Source organism: Dermochelys coriacea, chromosome 11, assembly GCF_009764565.3.
Source record: "Dermochelys coriacea isolate rDerCor1 chromosome 11, rDerCor1.pri.v4, whole genome shotgun sequence".
Taxonomy (NCBI): Eukaryota; Metazoa; Chordata; order Testudines; family Dermochelyidae; genus Dermochelys; species Dermochelys coriacea.
This window is the reverse complement of record NC_050078.2, coordinates 37,323,940-37,342,200: the sequence shown is the minus strand read 5'-3', so window position 1 is coordinate 37,342,200 and position 18,261 is coordinate 37,323,940. Positions and strand designations below refer to the sequence as shown.

The 18,261-nt window shown below is 42.4% G+C and overlaps 1 protein-coding gene and 1 long non-coding RNA gene across 9 annotated transcripts in view; one reads left to right on the top strand and one right to left on the bottom strand.

Moving 5' to 3' along the window:
* The window catches only part of LOC119863438 (sodium channel protein type 1 subunit alpha), a 188,885-nt gene that overhangs the window by 55,006 nt on the left and 115,618 nt on the right, over positions 1-18,261 (top strand). For 7 of the 8 annotated variants that reach the window (XM_038421912.2, XM_038421916.2, XM_038421911.2 and 4 more), the window contains one exon: positions 10,476-10,791. In XM_038421912.2, coding sequence (XP_038277840.1) covers positions 10,528-10,791 — 264 coding nt within the window. In that variant the 5' untranslated portion in view covers positions 10,476-10,527. Of the gene's footprint in view, positions 1-10,475; positions 10,792-18,261 lie in introns of those variants that run through there. The other variant, XM_038421921.2, reaches the window with a different exon arrangement.
* On the bottom strand, positions 1,351-17,557 carry LOC122458107. The gene is made up of 3 exons (XR_006277978.1): positions 17,547-17,557; positions 8,536-8,545; positions 1,351-1,492 (listed from the first exon to the last, which is right to left on the bottom strand). It is a non-coding gene; the product is annotated as an uncharacterized LOC122458107 (long non-coding RNA).

Here is an 18,261-nt window from a genome sequence, read left to right as displayed (position 1 = left end):
GTTTGCAAGGCTGATACATTTATATTTTCTTCCTGAATGGAGACCAAGGGCAGACTGTAGAAGGCTCCCCCATTGCCAGGGGTTCCTAATCTTTTTTTCTTACTGTCACTCCACATTCAGCCATTTGCAACTGGCTCTCCTCAGGTGCACATTGGAGTCCTTTGTATTGGTTTCCACTGTACTTAAGAAGATTCACTCCGGAAATCAGCACTGTGGTTTATAGGATGCTAATGGTATCCAAGGGTAACTGATTGCAAATGACTGAACAAATTTAATTCAGTAGAAGGGCACAGATTCGCCTCACCCCCACCCCTCGATCTGTCTCCCATGAGGACTGTACCTCACAAACTGGAAACCTTGATCTACCCTGCAGAATATTTTTAATTTGATCATTTTTTTTCTAATGGATGCTATGAGTTCCTCTCCCCCTCTTCAACTGAGCAGAAAAACCCTGTTAGTGTCCTTCCTGGAATTTAACTTTTTGCTAATTCAAAAACAGTACCCTACGTGAATGTCAGATTATGCTTCTTTTTGAGCTTGGCTATTCCTAGTGTTTCTCTCAAGAACCACCTCTGTCCTCAGCAATAAATACCCAGTAGAGAGTCGTTGGCCCATAGAAGGTTGTACTACAACATCTCTGAAAACTTTTGCAGGTAAAGCAAACTGATTAATGTATTTTGTGGTAGCATAGCTCGGAGTTAGGAGACTTAGGCCTGGCGGGGATTGATCTAAATTACGCAACTTCAGCTATGTGAATAATGTAGCTGAAGTTGACATACTTAGATCTACTTACCGTGATACCGACCTACTTAGAGCTACTTCACTGCGGTAGGTCGACTGCTAACATAAGAACATAAGAATGGCCATACTGGGTTGGACCAAAGGTCCATCCAGCCCACTATTCTGTCTAACAACAGTGGCCAGTGCCAGGTGCCCCAGAGGAAGTGAACCTAACAGGTATTGATCAAGTGATCTCTCTCCTGCCATTCATCTCCATCCTCTGACAAACAGAGGCTAGGGACACCATTTCTTACCCATCCTGGCTAATAGCCATTAATGGACTTAACCTCCATGAATGTATCCAGTTCTCTTTTAAACCCTGTTATAGTCCTATCCTTCACAACCTCCTCAGGCAAGGAGTTCCACAGGTTGACTGTGCACTGAGTGAAGAACTTCCTTTTATTTGTTTTAAACCTGCTACCTATTAATTTCATTTGGTGGCCTCTAGTTCTTATATTATGGGAACAAGTAAATAACTTTTCTTTATTCACATTCTCCACACCACTCATGATTTTATAGACCTCTATCATATCCCCCCTTAGTCTCCTCTTGGGGGGAGACGCTCCCCTGTTGACTCCGCCTATGCTTCTTGCGCCGGTGAAGTACCAGAGTTGACGGGAGAACGCTCAGCAGTCGATTTATTGCGTCTTCACTAGACGCGGTAAATTGATCCCCGCTGGATCGATCACTCCGGAGGTAAGGGTAGACATGCCTTTAGGTGCTATTCCCTGTTCCGTCACTTAATTGATCATGAGTGTCACCAAATCACCTCTCTGTCCCTCAATTTACTGATTTGTAAAAATGGAGCTGATAGTGCTTATAGGGCAGTGGTTCTCAAACTTTTGTATTGGTGAACCCTTTCACACAGCAAGCCTCTGAGTGTGTGATCCCCCTTATACATTAAACACACTTTTTAAATATTTGACACTATTACAAATGATGGAGGTGAAGCAGGGTTTGGGGGTGGAGGCTGACAGCTCGTAACTCCCCACGTAATAATCTCACAACACCCTGAGGGGTCAGGATACCCAGTTTGAGAATCCCTGTTTAGGGTGACCAGATGTCCCAATTTTATAGGGACCGTCCCAATATTTGGGGCTTTGTCTTATATAGGTGCCTATTACCCTCAGCCCCCTATCCCGATTTTTCACATTTTCTATCTGGTCACCCTAAGTGCTAACCTACTTTTGTGCGAAGCTTTGTAAGTTCTACTGATGAAAAGATCTTTATAAATTCAAAATAGTAATACTGCTGTATATTTACTGGGATGGCTTCCCACATACAAGGATATATGAGTTTTAACAGATCTGATTTGTTTGTTTTTGCCAGGAGCAAAAACATAATGTGTGTCAGAGGGCAAGGGCGAAGTGAAGGGCAAAGATTGAATTCTGCTTACTGCAACAGGTTTCTGTTGCCTGAATCTCCCCCTACTGATCAGCTTCAGACTGTTGGAGAGGACAAGGGCAGGGGAGGGATTGTGTGCAGGCATTTAGGAAAAGCTTTTTGAAATTCAAAGAGAAGATTCACCATGCAGTGGAAGTAATACAATTTCATTTTGTGTTCTCTTGTTTAACTTCAGTGTTGATTTTTTAAAAATATTTTATATTTCCTTTGATTCAATATCTTTTTTTGTTCTTTATCCTTGGGGATAGAGAACTCATTTCTGACCTCCCAAAACATGGCAAATCGCTAGGCTATATAACATAAAGAAGAGTTCAGCAAGTATTAAATTTGCCAGGGTCAGTGCAAAGGAAAAAATGTATTGAAGTATTCATGTAAAATTCCTACAGCACTCCTCTTTTCAGTTTCTCTTAAAGAGAGATGCATATACAGGGAACCACAGATGCACCACATAACACAGAGCGCTAGTAGCAAAGTCTAGGTCTGGTCCCAGGGTCCCTGAGCCTCAAACCCAGATACTGTGGTGATACCATAGAAGTATAAAAAGAGAAGGCAGCAGGATGTAAGTATTTAGCCACCATCACCTCCAATATCTAAAAATGGTTGGCAACCAAAATAAGCAGCATAATTTCCTCTCTCCTCTTACCCCCTCTCCCCCAAGCTGTGCCTGATATGCCTGTGCCAACAGAAGAGTAACATCCACAAGAATACCCTTAGGGAGTCATCCCCAGATCCAGTGCTGGGATTTGAGATGGAGTCATGAGAAAAACAGATTGTTTAAAATACACTGTACCACTACAGCTCAGGCATTACAATTGCAGTGTGAGACCAGAGAGAAACAGAGCAAATAATTGCACAATTTTTGTTGCTGCACATAGTGACTAATTCTAACAATCTCTGTCAGATCACTTGCATCTTGTATCTCAAGTATTTTTATTCCTATCTTCCGGCAGTTAGACTAATTTAGATGGAATATACGGACCAAAAGTGTTAACGTAACCTAGTCACTGTTCAGCATTAAGCAGTGGCAAAAAAGATTTGGGGTTTGGTATACAGAGACTTCAGTCTGGTGAGTACCGTGGAGTTACACGTAATTAAACATCTTTTTAACCTTTTGTTAAAGATATAGAAAAGAAGGAAAAACAATTGAAGGATTTGAAATGTAAAGTATGGTAGCAACATTCTCTGTTCCTTTCCCGACCAGCTAGAAATTGCTTTTAGAATTTGTTTGATAGCTGCTTAGATGGTATCAAAGATGGTAATAACTGCCCTTTTGGGGGAAAAGAGAAGAAGTTACTTGACATTAGCTGGAGCTATTGTTGTTGTTAAAGTCTGATCTCATTTCCTAGAAGAAAAAAGAAGACACACAAAATTGGAGAGAGAAGAATAGCAAAGAGAAAATGCAGGTTCTGTCTCTGGTGTTAACTCTTGCTTGAAACCTTTCTGATGGAGAAACACAGACATAATGCACGGTCTTAGCCACTCCAGGACCTGGAGTACCAGCATTGGGGTGTTTAGGGCATTGCTTTTTGTTGCCTCTGCCTGGTCACAGATTTACAGAGGTGGTGCAAAATTTACAGTCTTGGCCAGCTAAGCCAGATTCTTATTAGACAGAAGGAAAAAGGAGAAGGATAGGAAAGAGACATACGGGGTAATGAGACAATTCAGATTCACCTAGGATTAGTTAGCTCATTGAGTTACTGGGAGGCAGTTAATTAGGCAGGGAACACCTGGGCAAGATAAAAGGAGACTCTTGGGGAGAGGAACAGTTCCCAGAAAGAGAAAACTCCTATAGAGAAAGCTTCCAGGAATCTGGTGAGGGGGCTAGGGTTGCCAGGCGTCCGGTTTTCGACCGGAACCGTCCGGTCGAAATGGGACCCTGGTGGCTCTGGTCAGTACTGCTGACTGAGCCGTTAAAAGTCCAGTTGGCGGTGCATTGGGACTAAGGTAGGCTCCCTGTCTGCCCTGGCTTCGCGTAGCTCCCAGAAGCAATTGGCATGTCCCTATGGCCCCTAGACACAGAGCCGATCAGGGAAGTTCCACGCGCTGCCCCCACCCCAAGTGCTAGCTCTGCAGTTGCCATTGGCTGGGAATCACGGCCAGTAAGAGCTGTGGGGGTGGTGCTTGCAGGGGCGGGCAGTGCACACAGCATAGAGCCGTCTGGCCACCCCTGCGACTAGGAGCCAGATATGCCGGCTGTTTTCAGGGGCCACAGGTAGCCAGGGCAGGCAGGAAGCATGCCTTAGCCCCGCTGCACCATGGACCAGGAGCCACCTGAGGTAAGCACCGCCTGGCTGGAGCTCACACCCACTCCTGCACCCCAACCAGCTGCCCCCGCTTGGAGCCCCTTCCTACACCCCAAACCCCGCATTCCCAGCTCCACCCTGGACCCCACACCCCCTCCAGCACCTGCACTCCAAATCCCTTGGCTCCAGCCCAGAGTCCCCTCTTACACTCCAATCCACTCATCCCCGGCCCCATCCCAGAGCCCACACCCCCAGCTGGAGTCCTCACCCCCTCCCGCACCCTAACCTCCTGCCCCAGCCTACTGAAAGTAAGTGAAGGTGGGGGAGAGCGAGGGAGGGAGGGAGGGAGGGGAGATGGAGTGAGAAGGGGCAGGGCAGGGCCTGGGTCTCGGGCAAGGGTGTTTGACTTTGTGCAATTAGAAAATTGGCAATCCTAGAGGGGGCTCACTAGCAAAGGAACCCAAGGAAGAATGTTCCTGGGTGGAAGAGATTTAGAAAGGAAGGGACTATGAATGTAAGTCTCAGGGAAACCTGACTCCTATGAAAGACTTTATCAGGCAACTGAAGAAGCCCTGGAAAAAAAGAGAAATTGTGTGATCTCCTGAGAAAGGGTCATTGTGGTTTGGCATCCATAGGGACCTAGACCCAAGAGGCATGATCCTCCCCCAGCTAGTGACAAGAGGTCCCTGACTCAAGGGGAGGGTTCTGGGTCATGAAGGCCGCACCATTAAGCAATCTTGGACATAACTGGGGTTTGACAGACTCAGGTTGACCCAGCCTCTGTCCAATCCTGCTAGAAATGCTGAGGGGGAGGACTATTCATATGATGATCTGCCTTTGGGCTTGAAAATTAGACCCCTGAAGGGCTCTGATCAATATTCAAGCCTCATTGGACTTATTAAAAATCTGGGAAACTGAAGCAGGGATCCAATGGTAGTGCTGACCAGGCTGCCAGTGGTGCTCTAGGGTTGAGAGCCCCCATTACACAGCTACTCCTTTATCTTGCCTGGGATTGATGTCGGGCTTACAGGCCTATAATTACCTGGGTCACACTATTTACCTTTTTTATAAACTTGCACAAATGATAATATTCCTTTAAATAGTCCATGATCACTGTATCAGTGCATACTGTATTCTCTGTTCCAAAAGCCAGCCAGAGACAACAGTATATTATATACCTAGGCTTTTCTTGTTATCTGTGTTTAAGTGTAATGTGCTCCCTTCATGGTAGTCCTGCAGTGGGTGGGTTTCATTTCTGAGAGGAAGAAGAGAACCCCCTGGGGAGCAGAAAGCTTCAGGAGCGCTTCCGTTACATCTCTTTCTTGATGGTAAGCACTACTGGTAATGTTAGTGGAGGCCTCTTCCGTTGATAGAATACTGGCTGCTAAATGGTGGCTTTCACTCTGCCTGAATGTTTGATTGTACTTGTTTTCACAGGGCTGAACTAGTCACAAAGTTTGAGATCTAAAAGATGTATTGATAGGGACCTTGGGGATAGTTTATCTTCTTTTGGACCACTAAGCTGGGATCGGAGTTGGCAGTAACATTCAGGTGGTCACTTAAAGCAGCAAAACACTAAATAGGTGTTTGCATGGGTGCGTGGGAGATAATGTAATAGTTGGGCATTTACTCATTGCCCTTCAGTAATCAAACTCCGTAGGGTTGTCTTTGTTTGGAATAGTAGGTTAGGATAAGGTTGATCCTACAAAGACAATTTCCTGCATTTGTGGGGCATATGTATTGGTGGATCTTAGGCCTTTTCATCTTCAACTGTTTGTGCATCATTCCTCTTTTCACCAGAGTGTATTATTTTCATTTTACTAGTACTTAAGAATAAATTCATGAAATACAATAAAGAAAATAAAAAAAAAACTTTTCTCTTCCACACAGCTGACAAGATCTTCTCAAACTGATATAAATGGAAAAGATTTCTCTTGTCATTTCCTATGAGAGAAGTGTTATATTGTGTTAGTCTTTTGAGGCCACAGCCTTACACACTTGGGTAATTCCATCTTTCGTTCATTTTTAAGTTTTAATGACAACTGCACCTCCAGGAGCAGATGTAGCCTCCCAGTTCAATAGACACACCATATTAAACTGCTGAGGGGGCAAGGACTAATGACAGCAGCACCCTCTGCCCCAGCACCACAACCCTAATCCCAGCCCAGTGTGGATGGGAGGGGAGGACAGGGCCCAGGAAGTGAGCTTGCCTTGAGAGTGAGCCTGCCCAACGCTCACCCCACAGCGGCAGCTGCTGCCCCACAGGGCTGGGCCTGGCTCCCTACTCTGAGATTTGCAACCTGGCACATGGGATTGCAGAGCCACTCAGGTTTGTCCCAGCCATGACAGAGAAGCAGCTGGGCCTGTACCACATCTCAATGCCCAAAGCGTAGAGCCAGGACCAGTGCCTAGGACAGGATCCAACACTGCAGGATGAATGAGGGGCAAGCTTGCTTTCCAGATCCCATCTCCTCTCCCTTCTCCCCCTCATGTCAGGGCCTCCCTTCCACTCCACAGTGGGCTGGGAGAAGTGTTTTGCACCCTTGGTTTCACAATTACTATGGCAGCAACTGAACCCATGCCAAACCTGCCCCCTGTGCACCTCTAAATGATTAGAAACATGGAGCTGTGTAAGGAAAAGGGACTGTATCCTATTTTTGTGTAGAAATTATGAAAGTATTTAACTTTGATAGATTTTCCTGTGGAATCTTTTGTTTAGCACAATTCATTTATTTATATCACATAATAGCAGTGGTATAGTTCGTCATCTACATCTTAGCGCAATATTAAAATGTATTACTAAGAGTATAATGAATTTAAAGAATAATCTGGGATTAATTGTAGAGAAATAATGAGACATAACTTTCTGAATGGAAAATTGTAGGCAAAAATGCAGATATGTTTTTGAAGATACAGTATTGTTTTTCAACTGTTTGTAAACACAGTTGCTGAACAGGGTGGGTAAGCAACAGATTGAAAGTACCTAGATTTCATGCACCTACGTATTCAAGTCCTGTAGGTTTGATTCACCCTCTATCCTTCTGAAGGAATTTGGCTTCCATCCAGTTCACTGAACAGAAAGGTGAAAGTGACAGAGGACACCTGATGAACTCTGCATGAACAGAGAGTATCCATTAGCTACTTTTTGTAGGATATGGGATTTTCCCACTGTTACTGGCCAAAATCTTCCTCCCTCCTGTCTACAATTTGTGTTGCTTCTGTGCACCAGCTGTCTGTATAGAAAGGAAGTTTCAAAGGGCCTCCTCTGGGCACTTTGCAGGAGCTTGAACACCAGTTTGCGGCTCTTGGAAAATACAGGAAATTTTCTAAACACAGTGTGGGGAATGCTTTGAAAATGTGCTCTTTTATATATAAAAAAGTATAGCTTATTGTAAATATATAGTGCACATTTTAACTCTTTAAGGCCTTCTCCCCCATCTCAATGGGTGTATGTATGAATGATTAGACCAGCAGGTGAAAAACAACCCTTGAGGTCCTGAGAGGAAGGGAAAAGGAATGGCAGGTTCAGCAGCTAGAGAGCCTTCTCCCCATCATCCCTCAGGAGATTATCCCTGGGTGAGTGGGGGCAGGGAAGAAGGAGAGATTTCTCCACCTTCCTGTGCTACCCATTGGCTATGGGGAGAAGGGAGAGTTTGATACTCATGCAACCCCACCCAATACCTACCTAGCTGTATGGGAAGCCCTCAGACTACCTAGCAGCCATTGTACTGCCCCATCCTCTCTACCTTGTAATGGAGGTATAATTTGAATTAGTTTCTAAGATTCTGTGGGTCTGATTGATTGCTAGTTTTGGGGGTCAGGAAGGAGTTCCTTCCTCAGAAAAGGATTGACGAGATGTTTGGTGGGATTTTCTGCCTCTCATACAACATCCTGGAAGCCCAGTTTAAGGTTAATGAGTAAGAATAGTGTTTAAAAGTTGTGATTTTCTAATTTCATTGCAATTTTTGGGTGAGAGGCTCAAAGGGACCATTTTCCAGAGGTAAACATGACTGAGAGATCCAAAAAATGTCAGGCATGGACCCCCTTAGCCTTGCGGAAGAAGGGAAGGCCTTAAGTCTTCACAGACTAAGGTACCCTTCATGTTTACCCTCATTCTCCTCCTGGGGGCAGAGTGAGAAGATTCAGAGGTGGGGTAAATCATTGCGGTTATGCTGAAGAGGCCACCCCTAAATATTGACTATTTGGTATGAGATTATTTAACACATCCCTTGACTCAAATAAATATCTGGTATTTTGTGGGGGTTTAGTTCCATCCATTAAAGTTCATAGTTAATAAAGTTTCAGCTTTCCACTTTGAAATCCATCCCTCTGTCTGTGTTTCATTCTCTTGCATATCCTGATCAAAAATGTTTTAAAAAATTGTCTCAGAAATGAAGGAAAACAAATGCAAATTGTGCAGCTATGGAATCTCCTCATCACTCTACTTCCCTTCTCCCACCTTCACCCCTGAACAGAGACACTACTGTACATACTAGTGTGATTTAAAATGTTTGTACTTATACTGCCTTTAATTCTATGGGCCATCTGCTTAAGATTACATGCATATAATATCTGTTACTGGTTTCCATTTCCACTATATGCTTTTCTTTCTTCCTCTGTTCTCTCATCTCTTATTGCTCTTTCAATTTCTATTTCTTTTTATTAATTTTTTTCTTGATAGAGGTTTCCACCCCTTCTGTATTTCTCTACCCTTCCTGCTCCTCCGACCCCTGACTTCTATCCCCCACTTCTCCTGTCTGCTTTTCTTTTGGCATTTTTTCATTGCTTTTATCTCTATTCCTATTTTAGTACTACTTTCTTCCAGATGTGCAACTTTTTCATTTAATTTTCCCTCCTTCATTTTCTCTTCTAATTAATTAATTTTCCTCTCTCCTGTGCCCCCTAATTTCTTCCTGCCAATATTTCTTCTTCCCTTTCTGTTTTTCTGCTTCTTTCTGCAACCCGTGCTGCTTTTTTAGTTTTCTTTCTCAGCTCTGCTGATCTCTCCCCTCCTGTCATCTCTTACTTTCTCACATCTCTGCTATTCCTCATCTCTTGCTTTTTTCAAAATGCTTCTTTCAAAATGCACTGATCCTCCAACCTTCCTCAAAGGCTGCCTCGTCATTTCACAGAGCCCTGCCAACCAATGGGGGGAGACTGCAGACATCTCTTTACATTCTGAAAGAACAGATGTGCTCTACTGCTTGCCCAAACACACATTTAAACAATGTACCTACTAAAATCAGAAAATTATTCAGCAGCATAAAATATGCAGGAGCTGCAGTTTTATTGTGCACTCATTTTTGTGCCCATGCTTATTTTTAAGCTGCATATTATGTTGGTTAAAAATACTTTAATTCTTCACTTGTAAACATCTTTACTGAAGAAAATGCTAGTATACAGAACAATTGTTTAAATGAAAGAGAAATATGAAGAAAGATTGTTTTTGTTAACTGTAAAGAGAGTAAGTGCTGTACAAGTAATTGTAGGAACCATATATTTTGGTAATGCAGAGCTCTTATCTGCAGTACATGGAGCCAATTTTTATTTGTTTAGGTCCTGATTCTGCATCTCTTTCTTCCACTGACTTCAATAAGTCTGCTTGTGAATATGCAAGTGAGTAATTACTTCTCAGTATGAATAAGAGTTGCTGAATTGGGCCTTTTATAATTAACAATATGTTCCCTGAAGATTCTGGAGTGGGACCACTTTCTTTTTCATAATTAATAAAATATCAGTTGCAATAAAAGATTGTATCGGCAAGCCCTCCGATAAAATACTTTGGGTAAAAATTGATTAAACAGCTTCTAGAACTGAGAAATGATTTCATCTTATATATAGTTGGTTTATCAAGAACCAAATAGGTGCCTTTGAAAATGATCAAATTTCTATTTTAAATGCTCAATTGAGTTTCATTTAAATTGTTTTTAGTATTTTATATTTGCATGTACTGATGCTATCATAAGCAAAATAAATATTACTAAATAAATAATATTTTCTCTTGATTGTTCTAACACATTCATCTTTTCTTTTTCTGTTTTCTTTTAGCACTTTCTTGTGCAAGAGAATAAATGGTAATTAAAATGAGCAGGATGAAAAGATGGAGCAGTCAGTGCTTGTACCACCAGGACCTGACAGCTTCCACTACTTCACTAGAGAGTCTCTTGCAGCTATTGAACAACGCATTGCTGCAGAAAAGGCTAAGTGTTCCAAACAAGACCGTAAAGATGATGATGAAAATGGCCCGAAACCTAATAGTGACTTGGAGGCAGGAAAGTCACTTCCATTTATTTATGGTGACATACCTCCAGGAATGGTGTCCGAGCCCTTGGAGGATCTGGACCCATATTACATCAATAAAAAAGTAAGTATTTATTATCAAGCATGTTTCATTGTCACTTTCATAAGGTAATGCTTGGTTTTTTTCATCCTGTACATAATGTGTAATGTGTAATTTACATAAAATGTACAAGAGAGCTCTGTTATGTAACATACCATATGTATGCAAATGGTATTCCACTGTTTAACAAAGGGTGTGTAGATAGTTTTAGCTGAGCATCATAGAAAGGAACAGGATATGTAACAAGTGGAGGAAGTATTCATAGTCAACAACTTACTTGTATTTCTGTCTTCCAAAAAGTTAGTAAATAAAAAAACACTTAACAACTGAATGCTAAAAAACAGTCTCTATCTAACACATGTATTTTGGACCACGCTCATCACCATGGGCTCATGGTACTGTGAGCATCTTAATTTGCATGATGAGCTTGGGACTGCATATATATATATATATATATATATATATATATATATACACACAATTCTATGATTTTGCGGAGATTAATGTTGCTTTTACTATTAAATCAGTTATTTTTGCTATAAAGGCAATATAATATCTGAATATATTGTTTACATCCAGGTACCAGATTACATGGCGTAAAATAAATAAAATGAAAATCTAGGCTTGCATTGAAAATAACTTGCTGCCATTGAAATCCATGGCAAAATACTATTGGGTTCTCTGATGCAGAATTGAGCCCCTAATAATTTGTGTATTATTCTGTTATCCCTTTTCTTTGTAAATGGAGGAGCATTTATACTGAACCTGAAGAATAGCTGACACCATGCTATTGTAGGCTGCTGTGCATAATACAATAAATATAAATATTTCCTATTAATATTTTTAATAAGGCTGTCAAGCAATTAAAAAAATTAATTGCGATTAGTCGCACTGTTAAACAATAATAGAATACCATGTATTTAAATATTTTTGGATGTTTTCTACATTTTCAAATATACTAATTTCAATTACAACACAGAATATAAAGTGTACAGTGCTCACTTTATATTTGTTTTTTATTACAAGTATTTGCACTGTAAAAAAACAAAAGAAATAGTATTTTTCAATTCATCTAATACAAATACTGTAGTGCAATCTCTTTATCATGAAAGGTGAACTTACAAATGTAGAATTATGTACAAAAAACCTCTGCATTCAAAAATAAAACAACATAAAATTTTAGCTCCTACAAGTCCACTCAGTCCTACTTCTTGTTCAGCCATTCACTCAGACAAACAAGTTTGTTTACATTTGCTTACATTTGCAGGCGATGATGCTGCCCGCGTCGGAGTGTTGCTCTTTTAAGACTTCTGAAAGCATTCTCCACAGCTCATCCCTTTCAGATTTTGGAAGGCACTTCAGATTCTTAAATCTTGGGTCGAGTGCTGTAGCTATCTTTAGAAATCTCATGTTGGTACCTTCTTTGTGTTTTGTGAAATCTGCAATGAAAGTATTCTTAAAATGAATAACATGTACTGGGTCATCATCCGAGACTGCTATAACATGAAATGTATGGCAGAATGCACATAAAACAGAGCGGGGACATAGAATTTTTCCCCAAGGAGTTCAGTCACAAATTTAATTAACGCGTTTTTTTAACGAGCGCCATGAGCATGGAAGCATGTCCTCTGGAATGGTGGCTGAAGCATGAAGGGGCATACAAATGTTTAGCATATCTGGCATGTAAATACCTTGCAATGCCATGTACAAAAGTGCCGTGCAAATGCCTGTTCTCACTTTCTGGTAACATTGTAAATAAGAAGAGGGCAGCATTATCTCCTGTAAATGTAAACAAACTAGTTTGTCTTAGAGATTGTCTGAACAAGAAAAACATTCAAAATATTTAATAAATTTCAATTGGTATTCTGTTGTTTAACAATGCAATTAAAACTGCTATTAATCGTGATTAATTTTTTAGTTAATCACGTGAGTTAACTGCGATTAATCGACAGCCCTAATATTTAACATTTAGACAAACATATCTGCTATATACTTAAAAGGAGCAGATTAAATTTGGCGCTTGTATGAGCAGATGTTTCTCCAGGCTATTGCAGATTTGGAACTGGCAGTTACATAAAATCCTTACCTTATTTGGTATTATGCACCAGCCTTGATAGAAAAGACCTAGCAGTATATTTGCTTTTTGAACTATTTAGGAGATGTATGGTATAGATCAAGAAACACACAGGTAAGCAAAAAATACCAGAATGAGACCGAAAGACCAAAAGCAATTAGGACATTTCTGTTGGAGTTTGCACATACGGCTAGCCTTAAAATATTCTAGAGTCCTTGCAGGATTTCTCTGTTACGCTGCCTCAGCGTTCAATATAGAGGCAGCAGAAAGCAACTGCAGCATTATCCCCAGCAATGTGAAGCTTTCTAAAAGACATTAGCTACAGTATCAATTGATGATTTGTGATGGTTTCAATTTATCACTGTAAATATTAGACACTGTGGAGATGGGGAGCATATAAATACTAAGATACATAATTTTAAAGAGTGATTTTTGACTTTTCACAAAGTGCAGTATTTTAAGTGTGACTTAGCTTGCTAAATTTTATATTACAATTCTATTTTGACTAGATAAAAAGAACGTGGAAATATGGTATCAGAACAATACTTTTACTTCAGGCCAATCTTTGGTGCCACTGAAAGAGCCATTCTGTGCCATTCACACTGTATGAGATTGAGAGAAATTTTCTTTAAAATTGCTGGCCTCCTTTTACAGAAATCACATATTTTACCTTTTTAAAAGTCCAGTTCTTTATTCATTTTGTCTCACTGATTTCCATGTAAAATCTGCAAGTAAAGTGATATACCTCATTGCCCCACAATTCATTGTAGGCTCTGGCAGTCAAGCAGGTTCCTGTCCAATGGGAGTTGTGGAGCTGGCGCTCGGGGCGGGGACAGTGCGGGGAGCCTTCGTGGCCTCCCCTGCACCTAAGGGCTGCAGGGACATGCCAGTCACTTCCAGGAGCCGTGCAGAGCCAGGGCAGGCAGGTACCTACTGCGCCACTGACTGGACTTTTAACAGCCCAGTCAGCAACTGGAGCCCCTGGGGTCCCTTTTCGACTGGGTGTTCCGGTCGAAAACTGGAAACCTGGCAACCCTACCTCAGGGCCAGCAGCCCCTGTTTCCCCATCTCCATAAGGGAAGTGACGCTAGAAGGGCAGCGCACCAGATGGATGACCATGACTGAATATGCATAGCCCACACCAGCAGCCATACCTCTGACTGTGTGGAGGACATGAAGACACAGCATTGACACAGTCAATAGCAAAGTGCACGGTAAGGAGCCTTCAGGCCTAGCTTCCTGCCCCAATGTCACCTTTATAAAAGCCCCGGTCCTCCTGAAATTCCAACTTATATACCATGCTGAGACCTCCCAGAAAAACACAGATCTCTCTGGCCCATGTAAATGCCATGCAATAGAGATGGGTGGAACATCTGGAGAGCCCATCTTTGAGAGACCCAGAAGAGGCTTATATGGGAGATGGAGACAAATAAGACCAGCATCTTTAAGGACACGGCAATTGGTAGCTACCAGAAATACATTTTGGAACAAAAAGAAAAGGAGTACTTGTGGCACCTTAGAGACTAACAAATTTATTAGAGCATAAGCTTTCGTGAGCTACAGCTCACTTCATCGGATGAAGTGAGCTGTAGCTCACGAAAGCTTATGCTCTAATAAATTTGTTAGTCTCTAAGGTGCTACAAGTACTCCTTTTCTTTTTGCGAATACAGACTAACACGGCTGCTACTCTGAAACCTGTCATTTTGGAACAGTCTCTGAGCCCAGTTTTGCTCCCCTGTCTGAAGCAGTATTATGGGGACAAACTCCCAAAGGGGAAATAAAAGAATAATATCATCCCTTCTCCTCTTCACAGAGTGCAGGAAGGCAGATAATCCTCAGTACCTGGATCCCCCTCACAGAGTGCAGCATGGCAAATCCATGCAGAAAACTCCAGGCCATAGACATGCACTGATTCCTACATACCCAGATCTCCACAAAGGGAATACTTTCTCTTTCAGGGAGGAAGTCCAGCCATCCTAATTAAAATTAGAGAATCAAATAGTGAAATAGATTTTTAAAAAACAAACAGACAAACATAAACAACCCCAAGATTCAGGCCAGAATGTGCTGAGTATTGTGAAACAAGGTAAAAGAGGTCTGCAGCTACTGTAGCCAAATTATAGCTAGATATCCCTCCTTGTGCACCTTGGGGAAGTGTAATAGAGGATACATTTCCTGCAACACCTAAAAGATTGGGAAAATATTGGTCTACCATCCCCCAGCCGCTGTTGCAGGTCACCATGCCCTAGCTACTGGGCTGTTATTTCCAGCTGCTACTGCGGGTTCCCTTGCCCTAATGTTCAGGCAGTAAGTAGCCTCTTGGCCCACCATTTATTTGTTTCTATACTAGCCTCCCACCCCAGCATCCATTTTATAAGCCCAGAAAATTCCTGAGTGTGCATCAGTTAACCTGGTATCACTACTGGAGACAAACATGGCTATTTTCTCTGGTGATCAGGGGTTTGGCGTTTCTAACGGGGGGAATATTTTTACCTAAAAGAGTAGCCTCCTCACTATACAGGCCCTTCACAGGCAGCCAAGTCTAGGCAGGCATTGTCTTAGCCCTATCCTTTGGGCATTAAAGCCTCAGGCCGACAAAACCAAACCATCCAACCAATATGAATAGTTGTCTGATACCCTAAGTGCCCTGGAATGCTTTCAGAAGCAACGCTAACATGAGTGGGAGATTGCAAGTGTGGACACTCTCAACTGAAAATCACATGGTCTAAAGGCTTCTCCCTGGAAAGAAGAGAGGTGGGTGGCGGGGAAGTGGTCAAATCTGTTTCTTGCAGGTGTATGGGGCTGTGATTTTGGGGATAAGATGCTCAGACAAATCAGTCCCTAGCTATTTTAGTGATACAATGGGAAACATTATGGAAAGCTGAGGCTATTCAGAGTCAGACAGCTGCAGCGGCACAGGAGCCAGCAAACAGAGCTGTAAACAGGGGAGTTTGAGTGGGGTTCTGTTGGAGGAGAAGAGGCTGGTACCGGCAGTGTGCTGGGAGAGAAGCTGAGCCTGATTAGGGGGCGGGGCTTCTCAGACTAGGGTCCTATAACGGTAGCCAGCCAGTCAGGCAGCGGCACAGATAGCTGCAGAAGCACAGGAGCCAGCAAACAGAGCTGTAAACGGGGAGTTTGAGTGGGAGTTCTGTTGGAGGAGAAGGTATTTGATTTAGGTGAGAAGGCGACGGCAGATACAGAGGCAGCAGTGGTAGTGACCCAAGCATTGGAAGACGCAATGAAGATGACTGGATGTGGAAGCTGTGGCATGTACATGATCCTGGAGGGGATACCTGGAAAGAGTTTTGTCTGCATGAAGTGCCGTCTGATAGAGCTGATGGAAGAAAAGATCCAAGGATTGGAGATGCAAGTGAAAACTCTGGTTGAGTTTAGAAGGGGGTTTGAGTGGATGATGGAGCAAAGACAAGAGGAGGCTGAAGGGAAAAGCTCAGACTTGCAGATGGAAGCAGGACCAAAGAACTCTGAAGGGAGACTGCTGGGTGGACAGTGGAAGCATGTGACTAAGAGAACAGGAAGAGGAAAAGATGGGCTAGCGAAGGAGAAATAGAGCTCAGGAACAGGTTTGCGGAGTTGGAAAATGAAGAAGGGGCACAGCAGGTGGTAACTGAAGATGAGAGGGCAAGGAAGAAGAGAACAGCAGCTAGTTAAGTAGGAAGAGTGGAAGAGTCAATGGAGATAACACCAAATATGATCGCCAGGAGGATACAAGATGGGTTGCAGAGGATTGCAAGGGACAATAGGAATCGAAAGGACTTGCAGCCAGAGGGAACAGGGGATAGACAGGAGAATCGCACCATCACCAGGAAAAGGCAGATCTACATGATTGGGGACTCCTTACTGAGAAGAATAGACAGGCCTGTAACCAGAGCTGATCTAGGGAACAGAAGGGTGTGCTGTCTGCCGGGTGCTAAGATACGAGATGTTGGCCTGAGGCTGAAGAGGATCCTAACAGGAGTAGGAAAGAATTCACTGATTGTCCTTCATGTGGGAACAAATTATATGGCAAGATTCTCGCTGGAACGTATCAAGGGAGACTATGCCAGGCTGGGGAAGATGCTTAAGGAAATCGAGGCTCAGGTGATCTTCAGTGGGATTCTGCCTGTTCCTAGAGAAGGGCAACAAAGGTCTGACAAGATTATGATGATCAACAGATGGCTCAGGCAGTGGTGCTTTAAGGAGGGCTTTGGGATGTACGGCCACTGGGAAGCATTAATGGACAGAGGACTGTTCTCTTGGGATGGACTTCACCTGAGTAGGGAGGGAAATAGACTTCTCGGATGGAGGCTGGCACAACTGATTAAGAGAGCTTTAAACTAGGAATTTGGGGGAGATGGTTGGGAGATCTCCAGGTAATCTCCACGCCGGATTTTAACATTGAGAGGGAAGAAAACAAAATAAGAAAGGATACAGCCGTGGGTAGGAGAATGGACATAAGGAGGAAGTAGTGTAGATACTAGTCTAATAGGTGATACTGGTGGTAGAATGTCTGTGCCCAATAGGGTAAAGAATATGAACGAAGCCAAACAGCAAAAATTAAGATGTTTGTACACTAATGTGAGGAGCCTAGGTAACAAAATGAAGGAACTAGAGCTACTGGTGCAGGAAGTGAACTAGAGCTACTGGTGCAGGAAGTTATTATAGGGATAACAGAAACATGGTGGAATAGTAGTCATGACTGGAGTACAGGTATTGAAGGGTATGTGCTGTTTAGGAAAGATAGAAATAAAGGCAAAGGTGGTGGAGTAGCATTGTATATCAATGATGAGATAGACTGTAAAGAAATAAGAAGTGATGGAATGGATAAGACAGAGTCTGTCTGGGCAAAAATCACATTTTTTTTTAGAAGAAAACTATTAGAGCCTCCCCAGGGATAGTGCTTGGGAGTGCTACAGACCACCGGGATCCAATTTGGATATGGATAGAGACCTCTTTAATGGAGTAAATACTAATGGAATATGGATAGAGACCTTTTTAATGAAGTAAATACTAATGGGAATTGTGTGATCATGGGAGATTTAACTTTCCAGATATAGACTCGAGGACAAGTGCTAGTAATAATAATAATAAGGCTCAGATTTTCCTGGATGCGATAGCTGATGGATTCCTTCACCAAGTAGTTGCTGAACCAACAAGAGGGGATGTCATTTTAGATTTGGTTTTGGTGAGTAGTGAGGACCTCATAGAAGAAATGGTTGTAGGGGACAACCTTGGTTCGAGCGATCATGAGCTAATTCAATTCAAACTAAATGGAAGGATAAACAAAAATAGATCTGTGACTAGGGTTGTTGATTTCAAAAGGGTTAACTTTAAAAAATTAAGGAAATTAGGGAAGTGGATTGGACTGAAGAACTTGTGGATCTAAAGGTGGAAGAGGCCTGGAATTACTTCAAGTCAAAGTT